The sequence below is a fragment of the Uloborus diversus genome, chromosome 7, assembly GCF_026930045.1.
Source record: "Uloborus diversus isolate 005 chromosome 7, Udiv.v.3.1, whole genome shotgun sequence".
Lineage (NCBI taxonomy): Eukaryota > Metazoa > Arthropoda > Arachnida > Araneae > Uloboridae > Uloborus > Uloborus diversus.
In genome coordinates, this window is record NC_072737.1 from 4,589,360 (window position 1) to 4,602,584 (window position 13,225).

The window sequence follows — 13,225 nt, forward strand, 5'->3', positions numbered from 1 at the left end:
GCACTTTCACTCCTAGAAGCCTGTCCCGTATTTACGGTTTTAAAATCTGGCAACCCTGATCAAAACCCATTGTGAGAGTCATCCGTACGCCATACAGACACTTCCATTCACTGCACCACCCCGTTTACTGCACAATGTTTGTAAAGCAATATTTTTTTGTACAAAATATTGATTGACGTGTGATGTCATATTGCACTCTAGTTGGTATAGACAGCTACGTAATGCTGTGATTATGATCTGCGTAGCCCTCACAATACTGCCAGGTTCGGTTTGCCCCAAATAGGTATTTTTACTTCCTTTTACAAAAAAGGAAGTATTGTATTCGCGAAAAAATTTTCACTCAAAAATCGCCCTTAATTTCCATTTTGCTCACCCCCAAATGAATGTTGAGTTTTTTTTTCGATTCGACCACATGCGGAAAAGTGCCTAAGAATGTATAGACACGCGAAATATCCATTTTGACCATCACCGAGGTAATTACAACGACTTTTCTCGTGACGTCTGTATGTATGTGCGTATGTATCTCGCATAACTCAAAAATGGTATGTCCTAGAAAGTTGAAAATTGGTACATAGACTCGTAGTGGGGTCTAGTTGTGCACCTCCTATTTTGGTTGCATTCGGGTGTTTCTAAAGGGGTCTTTTGCACCTTTTTGGGGGGAAATCATTGTTAATTTCGATGCAAACTCAAGTGGTGTTATAATTTGGCGGTCACTTGGCGATATATCGCCAGTCTTTTGGTTGCCAAGTTTTGTCGCCAACTTGGCGAAAAATTTGGCGATTTTTTTTTTTTTTTTTAAATCTGCTTTCAATGTGGCCATTGCTAGTGATATTTAAAGAGTTAGAGAGAGAATCCCATTAAAATTGCAATAATAGGGAAATAGCATTAAATTGGTGTAAAAGGAAGTCATGTGATGCACACATCAGCTCGTTTTCATCAAGATTATGGTTCATTTTACTATAGATTGTTATTGTCTACGTTATTAATAAGTAAAGAAGTATTTTTGTTATTAGTGGAACCTCGATCTTATGTTGCCCCTTTTATACACTATCCCGCTTCCGACGTCCTTTTCTGCTGGTCCCTAAAAAAGGCGAGATTGATAATGATAAAACATTCCGAATATTACGTCACTCTTCTCCAGAAAGCCCTCTTTATACGTTTTTCCTACAAACAAATCAAATTAATTTTTCATCAACAAGACTCACGCAATTTTCGTTTTTTAAGATTTTTTTTTCAAGATAATTTTGTTTTGTAGCTGTTTGAAGCCGCTCTGGCATTCCTTTTGTTCTGTTAAATCGTCCTTTGTCTGCGAGAGAGATTTCCTCTGCTCGTCCAACCTTCCTTCATGACAGTTGAGGACCAGAGCTGCTGACATTCTTCTTGAATATTACCCAGAAATTGGTGACATCCCAAATTCATTTCAGAAATTAGTGACATCCCAAATTCTGTTAAATCGTCCTTTGTCTGCGAGAGAGATTTCCTCTGCTCGTCGAACTTTCCTTCATGACAGTTGAGGACCAGAGCTGCTGACATTCTTCTTGAATATTACCCAGAAATTAGTGACATCCCAAATTCATTTCAGAAATTAGTGACATCCCAAATTCTGTTAAATCGTCCTTTGTCTGCGAGAGATTTCCTCTCATCGTCCAACCTTCCTTCATGACAGTTGAGGACCAGAGATGCTGACATTCTTCTTGAATATTACCCAGAAATTAGTGACATCCCAAATTCATTTCAGAAATTAGTGACATCCCAAATTCTGTTAAATCGTCCTTTGTCTGCGAGAGAGATTTCCTCTGGTCGTCCAACCTTCCTTCATGACAGTTGAGGACCAGAGCTTCTGACATTCTTCTTGAATATTACCCAGAAATTAGTGACATCCCAAATTCATTTAAGAAGTTAGTGACATCCCAAATTCTGTTAAATCGTCCTTTGTCTGCGAGAGAGATTTCCTCTCATCGTCCAACCTTCCTTCATGACAGTTAAGGACCAGAGCTTCTGACATTCTTCTTGAATATTACCCAGAAATTAGTGACATCCCAAATTCATTTCAGAAATTAGTGACATCCCAAATTCTGTTAAATCGTCCTTTGTCTGCGAGAGAGATTTCCTCTCATCGTCCAACCTTCCTTCATGACAGTTGAGGGCCAGAGCTGCTGACATTCTTCTTGAATATTACCCAGAAATTGGTGACATCCCAAATTCATTCAATATCAGATTTACTACCCGCTTTCGATGATAATGATGAAGCCGACAAAGAAATAATCTAGGGTGTCCCCTAGGGTGTTTCAAAAATACAAGTAAAAAAAAGTTTCTTCTAGATAACGGGAGACCCCCTCAATACTTTTAGATTTGTGGATATTAATATGCTGGAAGAATTTTAGCCTCCTATTTCAACTAAAAGAGGGTGCTCAACCCCCTCCCCTAAACTTCATACCTATATGGAGGGGGTTTTAAAAGACATTGAACTGAAAAAACAATGCTACAAATTATAATATACACTAGTAAAATGCATATACATTGCAATAAAATAACTATTTACAAAAAAAAAAAAAAAACAGTTGGGGAAATGAAATTTTTCTAAATTTGGGGCATTTTCTATGCTACGACTAATGTTAAATGGACGGGTCATTGAGCACCCTCTTAAAATTTGAGTAAGAAGCTAAAACTTTTACAGCATAAAACAAAAGTAAGTCTAAAAAAAATAGAGGGTGCCCTGGACTCAAGCTAAAAAAAAAAGCTTTTTTGAACCATCCTTTTTGAACAAAAAAAAAAAAAACCCACCCACAGTTGATCAAGCAATTCTGAGCATAAGAACTCTAAAACTTCTAATTTGTGAATTGCTAACTAAGAAACAAATATCAAAAAAAAAATATTAGTACAAATTGTGCTATAAATGAAATTGTATCTAAAACCAAAAAAAAAAAAAACCTTTCGAATTTTCAAAATTAATTTGAATTCTGAAATTTTGAATTCAAATTATGTGTTTCGCAATCACGAGTTGCGACAGGGCCCTACTCTTTGGGGGCTATTGTTTCTAGAAACAGCCCCTGTCCCCCCAAGCCTACCCCTCCTCCTGGGCGGTTACGTGTGTACAGTTGTGTGTGTGCGTGCAGGCGTGTGTGTATATGTAGACACGCGTGCATGTGTAGGCTTGTGTGTGTGCGTAAACCTGTGTGTATGCACGTAGGCGTGTGTGTATGTGTGTAAAGGCTTGTATGTATGAGCGTGTGTATGTGTGTGTATGTGTGCGTATATGTAGTCACGCGTGCATGCATGTGTAGGCTTGAATGTGTGCGTAGACCTGTGTATATGCACGTAGGCGTGTGTGTATGTGTGTAAAGGCTTGTGTGTATGAACGTGTGTGTATGAGTATGAGTTCGCATGTGTGTAGGACATGGACGACTCCGACCAGGAGAAGCGTATAGCTCAGGACCGGAGCAGCCGCTCCACGCCGCCTGCAGAGGCCGGTGGGCGGTGGTGCTGGTGTCCCTGGTCCAAGCTGAAAAAGGAACCAGACGCCAAGGACGGTCAAATGAAAGCAATAAGCAATCGTGATTGCTCAAAAAAAAAAAAAAAAAAAAAAACAAGCAGATTATACCCAAGTAGCACGCACGGTGGGGAGATAGTTGGCCAACGGTGGCCTAGTGGTAGAAACCGGTGGGGAATGGTGTGTTGGCCACGAACGATGAGTCAACAATGGCCCTAGAGTTTCTGGTTATCGTTGGGCCAACCGTGAGTATTTTCGGTGGCTCATCGCTGGGAAATTGTTAGGCACTGTAGCAGATCGTACCCTTACGTTGGCAAATGGTTGGTTGTGTAACGGTTGCCAAAGCGGACATTGCCTACCGTTGGTCAACTTGTGAGCTCCACCGTTGACCAACCATCTCCCAACCAATTGTGCTGCTAGGGTACATTTCCCCCCTAATTCATTGGATAAGAGTCAATTTTCAAACAATATGCTTAGATTTTTAACGATATCCCGATTTTTCCCGCTTAAAACGTTTTAAATCGATGATTTGACAGAAAACTTAAAATCGGGGATCCGCTATATTAGGTTAAGTTAATAATAAGTTAGGTAGGTCGTTCGTTTATTATTACGCCTAGGTTATTAATAAACTGCATAGGTACTTAAGGTATTATTAAGTCTTTTATTTAGGTTATATTCCTTTAGTGTTAATTTATTAAGATACTATTGCGTACTTACAGGTCTTCCCTGTAGAAGATTGTGACGGAGAGGCTTCCTCCTTCTGATCGATATCGAAAACGATACTTGGTACTAGCTTGTCTGCACCGAAGTGAGACGTTCAGGACAGATCTTGCCCCCACGGTGACACATGTCACCCCTGGATCTTGCCGGGATAGGGGTGTGACTCGGTTGCTGATGTAAAACTCCGATGGTATCTTGAAATAAGTGTGTTTCATCGCTGGAAACTAGAAGAAAACCGTCAAACGCTAACTTCAAAAATGATATTTTAATTTATTGAAATATGAATTATGACTTGGTAATAATGCGTAAAAGACATAAAAGTTTTCCACTGGGAGGGTTTTGATTATTGGGGGAAATTTCTCCTAATGTAAAATTTCAGATGAGAACTAACAGTGGAAACCCCTATCCGCCAACTCATATCCCAGCCATTGAGAGGGAATAAAAGTTGGAGAGAATAAAGCCTTGGAAAGGGTCCCGAGGTCGAAATCCCTAGTAGACGTTAAATCCCAGTTATCACAAATTTGCCATTTCAACTGCGCTTGCGCGCGGACTTAGCTTTTTGGGCTTTCTGTTTTAAGATTTTGTATTGCTTGTTTATATTTAGGCTGAGCTAGAGTCCCAACAAATTAATGAATGCGATTAGAAAATTTTCACAGCGATTTCGTGATATATTATATGAAACTACGGATATGAATACCTGATAATCTTTATAATGTAAAGGGAAAAATGACACTTCAATATTTATTGGTTTGAAAATATTTACTTAACGTAAACGTAAAACACGTTGTGTACTTCAAAAATGATTGGAATATGAGTACAAATGTCTGTCTTTTGCGGATATTTTACGTTAGGCGTAAACAGCAGTATTATACATTTTTATTTAGGTTGATGGTTCGGCTTTGTATTAGAAGTGATGCTGCAATTCTAGTACACTCTTCTGAGGTTGAAAATTTGGCCCTGAAAAGGGCCTTTGATAGAAAAATCAGACTCCAATTCCATTAATAAACTGAAAACTCAATTACCGAGACCTAAAAACTAAATCAGAGAAAGCTTTGTGATTTCTAATTTTTATCAGTTGCCATCTCATATTTATTAACAAATTTAAAATGTTTGTAATTAATTTTAGCAAGATTTTTGAAATCAGCCAAGTCCGCGCGCAAGCGCAGTTGAAATGGCAAATTTGTGATAACCGGGATTTAACGTCGAGTGAAATCCCTCAGGATCCTTTAAACAAAGATCCCAAATCACATCATACATTTAAAAGTAAAGCATTGGAAGAAATCGGGTTTATTCCACTCGTTTCATGTAAAATATGTCTCCTATTCATCGAAGTTGACTTGAGAAATCTTTTCCTCAGCATTTCCTAAACCAATGATTGGACTCGCTCCCTCCAGTTACTAATTCCTGCTCTATGATCCCAACTACAATTCAAGTATAGTAACTTTTTGGGCGTTGGAGCCCAAGTCTTGAGGATTTTCTAACTAAAAGTGATTTTTATCATTACCGAAAGTCACCTATCTTTCTTTCTTTCACTTTTTTTAAGGGGTTACAGTATATTTTGAAATTTTTCTTTTTCATTTATGAATATTGTGTTTTTCTTTGAAACCATAACATACATACTCATTTCGCAACCAATAATTTAATTTCAAAATCTTAAAATATTTCCCACATTTTTTAAAAATTCAAAAAAATTAGGGAAATTTCAATTTTTAAAATTCCTAAGGCTTTTTTGTTTTTACACTTATTTAAAAAATAATTTTTGCTAAGCAATCACAATATTCATCTCTAAAAATCTGTGCATTCATTTGTTTATATATGTATTGGAACATTTTCTGTGATTAATTATGTAAAAAATCGTAATTTTTTTAAATTGTTTTTAAAGGTTTAACATGCTCTAAACATTTGAGTAATTTATAAAATGCTTATCTAATGCACAGTTTTATCAAATATATTATCCTGACTGCAAAAAGTATTACTTTAAAGCTGTATCTTTAATAGAAAAAAATCCTTAGGGATTCTAATGACATGAAAACACAAAAATACCATCATCGAGAAAAAAGTTTTTCTTTTGCATAAGAATACATAGCGAGCATGACCTAAAACTACTCATAACTTTTTAAATATTTGAACTAAAGTGATGAAATTTTTTCCCTGTATTTGGAATAATTTGTCGTTTTGAAATATGCAATAAAATATTTTTTGATCGTTTGATCATTTTTGAGGTACCCCTTAAATCACAGTATTTAACCGAGTTTTGCTAAAGGGTAACATACCCTTTGTTGATTGAAATCATCAGTCTGAAGTTGTAGATTTCAATCAACATTTCATGTTTGGTATTACACACCTCTTTTTTTTTATGCTTTGAAAGCAAAATGTTTCGAAACTCGTACACTTACCAATTCGCCGCATCTGGGATCTCCGTTCGAATCGACTCTTTTACCTCCCAAAAAGGCGGGAAGAACGTCCTCATCAATGTACTTCAGCAGGAGTTCCCTAGTTTGATCTACAATCCGAGAAAAAGGAAACATTTTAATATTTGCAAAATTGCAAAAACCAACATTCCAATATGAAAACAAACATTCATCTTAATGTGTTTGACTTGAAAATGGTTATAATAGGGGAAATAGGGGGTATAGTTGAAATAGGAGTGAGGAAAAACGGCTTAAGAACTTGCGGATTTAGTTGGCAGCGTATTGCCAATTTGGCGAACAATATTACTATACCTATTAGCAAGCGGTATTGGATTCTCTCGCCAATAAAAGGGTTGCAATGCCAGCCCAACCACGCCTATTGCTCTCCTTTGAAAGAAATGGACTTGTTCACACTCACACAAAGGCCATAGCTCAAATTGTCGGAGCTGGATAGTACTTCGTTCACTGAAAAATATAGACTAGATGTAAACAAAGAATTGCGCCATTTGGCAATCTCAAACACGTGCTTGGCTTGGACACGAACAAATTGGTGCCAAGCAGATGGAGAAGGCGAATCCTATTGACTAACTTTTCCTTCTCATTCAAAAGAAAGCCCCAAAAGTGACACTGCGGCAAAACTTCTGGAAGCCTTTCTCTTTACTTTCGGCACACGTATTCCGTGAACAGAGTGTAAACCTACTTTATATATATATATATATATATATATATATATATATATATATATATATATATATATATATATAAGAGAATTAAATGATAACGTTCATTTTCGTTACAAGTTTAAGCTCTTTTCTGGATGATTTTTTTTTTTTTTTTTTTTTGAGCAATCACGATTGCTTATTGTTCTCATTTGACTGTTTTTGGCATCCTATCATTTTATTTTCCCGCCAGCACCCTCTGCAGCACCACCGTCGACTGGCTCCTCACGATGCTGCTCCTCTAGCGAAAACAGCCTCCAGGTTGCGTCAATATCCTGCACTTACACGCATACATACACGCACGTACACACACACACACACACAAACACACACATACATACGCCTACACACATACACAAACACAACACACACACAGACACATACACACACTCGCATACATACAGACACCTACACATACAAACACACCTACACACAACTACCCACACACTCATGCCTGCACACAGACACAAACACATATGCCTACACACACATACACATCCCCCCCCCCCACAAACACTCATACACACAACTACCCACACACTCATACCTGCACACAGACATAAACACACATGCCTACACACACATACACATACCCCCTACACACAAACACACATACCTCCCCCCACACATAAACGCACGCCTACATACACACACACACACACTCCTGATTGCGAAAAACATAATTTGAATTCAAGAGGTCAAAATTCAAATTATTTTTTTTTTCATCTTCCTTGACTAAATAACAAGAAAAAAAAGGCATTATTTAGCAAACCCAAAATGGAAACTTACGTTTGGAAATAACTTGAATCTTCTCTAGAAGAGTTGGTCGGAAGATTGGTTTCAGAAAATTAAAAGCTCTGTAGAAATAACCCGGTGCTGTAAAAAAGTTCGTTCTATTAGTATAAAAGAGGCTCAGATACTCTTTAAAAAAAAAAAAAAGTTTCGCAAATGTTGTTGTATTAAGGTAAAAGGATAAATTTTAGGGGGAGAAATATTTTTTTTTTGTGAGACTGACAAAAACCCGGATAAAGATGAATATCATGAAACTTTTCCGTTAAAGTTATGTCACGGTTCCTTTTCAACATATTTCGCCAAACTAGTCGGAACAACAAACCGCCAATTTGCTCGCAAACGTTTCCAAAATCAATATTGTTGTAATTTTAAGCGTCATACAAATATTCATATGGGTCTAGAAAATGTAACTTTTGAACGCAAATATTTTTCAATTTCGAAACTTTTTTTTTTTAAATTCCTACATGAAAGTGTTACCTACTAGAAGCAACCATAAACAATGGCCCAGCTAAGTTTCAATTATTTTACTCATAAATAAAAAAAAAATAAAAAAATGCCTTGTTCACAGTAATGAAACGAGCTGATGTGTGCATCACATGACTTCCTTTTACTCCAATTTAATGTCATTTCCCCATTATTCGCTATTTTAATGTGATTCAATATTTATTCTCTAAATATCACCAACAATGGCCAAATTGAAACCAAAAAAAAAAAACTCCGCCAAATTTGTCGCCAAGTTGGCGACAAAACTTGGCGACCAAAAGACTGGCGATATATCGCCAAGTGTCCGACAAATTATAACGCCACTTGAGTTTGCATTGATATTAACAATGATTTCCCCCCAAAAAGGTGCAAAAGACCCCCTTAGGAACATCCGAAAGCAACCAAAAGGGGAGGTGCACAACTAAACCCCACTACGAGTCTATGTACCAAATTTCAACTTTCTAGGACATACCATTTTTGAGTTGTGCGAGATACATACGCACATACGCACATACACACATACGCACATACATACAGACGTCACGAGAAAAGTCGTTGTAATTACCTCGGTGATGGTCAAAATGGATATTTCGCGTGTCTATACATTCTTAGGCACTTTTCCGCATGTGGTCGAATCGAAAAAAAAACTCAACATTCATTTGGGGTTGAGCAAAATGGAAATTAAGGGCGATTTTTGAGTGAAAATTTTTTCGCGAATACAATACTTACCTTTTTTGTAAAAGGAAGTAAAAAAGAAAAAGAAAAAAAATTTGACGTTTAAAAATCGAGGCCAATTTAATATCACAGTAGTAATTTTGTTAATTGCGCAAACAATGAGCTATTTTAATGATTAGTGGGAATCTAATATTAAGCTTTCTTAATTAAAGTACTGCTTAATTAGTAGTTTTCTTTTTAGTTCAAATGTGTGTTAAAAAATAGTATTTAGTAAGTTTGAGAATATACTGGCAATTTACAATTTTGTTCGAATGCCTAAGATTGATAGAATATATATTTCCCCTCCATCATTTATTTTCATCTCACGAATAATGATATTGATAAGGTCTGTCACGGAGGTGAGGAATTTTCCATTAATCTAGGCCTAATAGATACATTTTTCAGGGAAATATTTTTTTTTTTTTTTTTTGTTACTGCAACCTGCACAAATTAAGCATATGAAAACACGTTCACTTCCTTTTTACTTCCTTTTACAAAAAAGGAAGTATTGTATTCGCGAAAAAATTTTCACTCAAAAATCGCCCTTAATTTCCATTTTGCTCACCCCCAAATGAATGTTGAGTTTTTTTTTCGATTCGACCACATGCGGAAAAGTGCCTAAGAATGTATAGACACGCGAAATATCCATTTTGACCATCACCGAGGTAATTACAACGACTTTTCTCGTGACGTCTGTATGTTTGTGCGTATGTGCGTATGTATCTCGCATAACTCAAAAATGGTATGTCCTAGAAAGTTGAAATTTGGTACATAGACTCGTAGTGGGGTCTAGTTGTGCACCTCCTATTTTGGTTGCATTCGGGTGTTTCTAAAGGGGTCTTTTGCACCTTTTTGGGGGGAAATCATTGTTAATTTCGATGCAAACTCAAGTGGTGTTATAATTTGGCGGTCACTTGGCGATATATCGCCAGTCTTTTGGTTGCCAAGTTTTGTCGCCAACTTGGCGAAAAATTTGGCGATTTTTTTTTTTTTTTTAATCTGCTTTCAATGTGGCCATTGCTAGTGATATTTAAAGAGTTAGAGAGAGAATCCCATTAAAATTGCAATAATAGGGAAATAGCATTAAATTGGTGTAAAAGGAAGTCATGTGATGCACACCATCAGCTCGTTGTACAGTAATTGACATCCCTGAAGTTCAAGTTCACGGAGGTGAGAAGTCACAATAACCACACTGAGTTTTTAAAACAAAATCTGTCTTCTTATTTTTCGACAAAAATGTCACACCTTTTTTTAGCCTACTTTCCCAGTAAACGTCAGAAAAAGAAGAAAAAAGCATGAAAGAAGGCTTAATGCATCTTAAAAATATCGTGAAAAACAAAAAAAAGTCAAAAATAAATAAAATAATTAAATAAATATTGAAAAATTAAAAATTGGAAAGTAGGCTATTGAGATGGGGAAAAATGTCTGTCGGTCTGTCTGTCTGTCGGTCTGTCTGTCTGTCCCCCCCTAATAACTTTTGAATGAATAGTCCGATTCGAACAAACTTTTTTTTGTTCGAAAGATCTCGGCGAGGACACCTCATTCCCATATTTCTATTTTTGATTTGAACTATTTTTTGTTCAATTTTGAACAGTTCAAAAAAACTTAACATTAGCGCCTACGGGGAAATTCAAGGCAATTCCGAACTGTGAGGCGAATTTGCTTCAAAAAAACTTTGTAGGAAAAAGCTTTTGATAAAAAACTTATATATAAGATATCTTTTTGATTTGAACAATTTTCCGTTCAATTTTGAACTGACTCCGATTCTTGGATATTCGACTCCGACTCTTTTATCCCAAAATGAGATTGACTCCGACTCCGACTCCGCTGCTGTGGTTTTAACTGTAAAATGATTATTGTTGATATGATTTGTTTTTATTTTCACGCTAAAGTTTTAATTTAGGTATTTAGTTTTCGGTGAATAAACTCGAAAAATATGCGCAGACGATTTTTTTTTTTTTTTTGACAATGAAAATTATTTCTTTAAGTTGACATTTTATTGTTTTTTTTTATTTTGGTAAGTGCATTAATTCGTTTAAAAAATTATTTTCGGCAACAGGGGAAAAAGAAACGATTTTTTTTTTATATGATGTATTTATTTTAATGAACTTATTATTATTTTTTCGTTTTGAAAGCTGTTAAAAAAATTTTTTTTAATGGAAAAAAGTGTATTAGCTGCTTTGTTTAAAAGGTGCTGCTATTTTATTTGTTCGTTTCTTTGAAGAAAAGTAAGGAATATTTTATTCCTAGAAATCAGCTTAAAATATTTAAAAAAATATGTTTGAAAAAATTTGCGATTTTAGCTATTTTTGAGAATATTGATCAGGTACTAGAAAGTAGTATGGGTATACGGGAAAGTAGGCTCGTCTAGTTCCAGACGGAACTTCTTGTTTGTATCTGAAAATAAACTTGGGTATCCCTTGCATCATGGAAAATAAAATGTGATGTCATTACTGCCACGTGTTAATGAGGAATGGCATTTTGTGTTTAGTTAACGGAGGTGAGAATTTGTGCGACATAATTCCTTATCCTACTAAAACGAACGAAAAGACAATATTAAAAAATTAAATATACTTAAACAGTTAGTATTAGAGACACTTGTGAAAGGAATAATAAATAAATAAGCATATGCTTCTGATTAAACAAGTTATTAAGCAACATAAACAGTCACACAAGGTGTGTGACATGCCACGGAGGTGAGAATCTGCATGTTGTGAACCAAAAATATACTAAAATACAAATTGTTATGAAAAAAATGTTGGCAGGTTTAAATAGATATATTTTTGATGAAATTAAAAAGCATTGTTAAATGAATTGTTCCTTAAAGATTTTACTGTAAAAGGTGTGACAGAAAAGTTACCCTTTTTTAAGAATGCCTCATAAACTTTACAGCTTTCTTTTTCCGACTGCATATTATTTCCGCCGTCTTTAAGTATCTTATCTTATACATATAAAATCTGAGTATCTATCTATCTATGTCCAAGCTTCTTCTCCCGAACGACAGTGAACTGACCATCAAACCAGGTATCGATGGATTCGTCATCTTCCCGTCTTCATGTTTGGCTATTTAACATAATCCTCCGATCATAATTAGCGGAGATATCAATTAAAAATTATTAATTATGACTCTTAGATTTCAAAATAAAATCCATATTTTTCGAAGGCTTTCCTCCATTCAAATTATTATTCAGTGCTTCAACTCAACTTTCCGGATGAACGCTTTTATTAAAATTTACAGCGTGAAGAAAATCATTGAGATGAAAGATCTGTTGCCATTTCTTTTTCTCGAATATGAACAGGTAAAATTCTTGTTTTTGTTTTGAGGCTTTTCCTGTAATCAGGGGATTTAAATTGTTTACTTTTTTGGGGGGTTTTCCGCAATCTGCCGCAAAACTACACTGACTTTTTTTTTTTTTTTTTTGGTTCAAGCCTGAGTGTTGAACTCGCGTCACTTGATATAACTTTCATTTTTTAGGTAGCCCGTGCAACGCCGGGCACGCAGCTAGTATAATTAAAAACTGAGCGTATGTACCTATGTATGTCCAAGTTTCTTCTTCCGAACGACAGTGAACTGACCATCGAACCAGGTATCGATGGATTCGTAATCCTCCCGTCTTCATGTTTGGCTGTTTAACATAATCCTCCGACAATAATTAGCGGAGATATCAATTAAAAACTATTCATTATGACACTTAGATTTCGACATAAATTCCCTATTTTTCAAGGCTTTCCTCCATTCAAATTATTATTCAGTGCTTCATCTCAACTTTCCGCAGCAATGCTCCTTTATTAAAATGTATAGCGTGAAGAAAAATATTGAGATGAAAGATCTGTTGCCATTTTTTTTTTCACGAATATGAACAGGTAAAATTCTTGTTTTTGTTTTGAGGCTTTTC

At 35.7% G+C, this 13,225-nt stretch overlaps 1 protein-coding gene across 1 annotated transcript in view; it reads right to left on the minus strand.

Annotated features, from left to right (window-relative positions):
- Positions 1-5,631: 5,631 nt before the first annotated feature.
- The window catches only part of LOC129226189 (SEC14-like protein 2), a 38,606-nt gene continuing 31,012 nt past the window's right edge, over positions 5,632-13,225 (minus strand). Inside the window, exons 9-11 of the mRNA XM_054860788.1 lie at positions 8,130-8,216; positions 6,607-6,713; positions 5,632-5,691 (exon numbers count right to left, since the gene is read on the minus strand). Of these exons, the coding sequence (XP_054716763.1) occupies positions 5,632-5,691; positions 6,607-6,713; positions 8,130-8,216 (254 nt within the window). The remainder of the gene's footprint in view (positions 5,692-6,606; positions 6,714-8,129; positions 8,217-13,225) is intronic.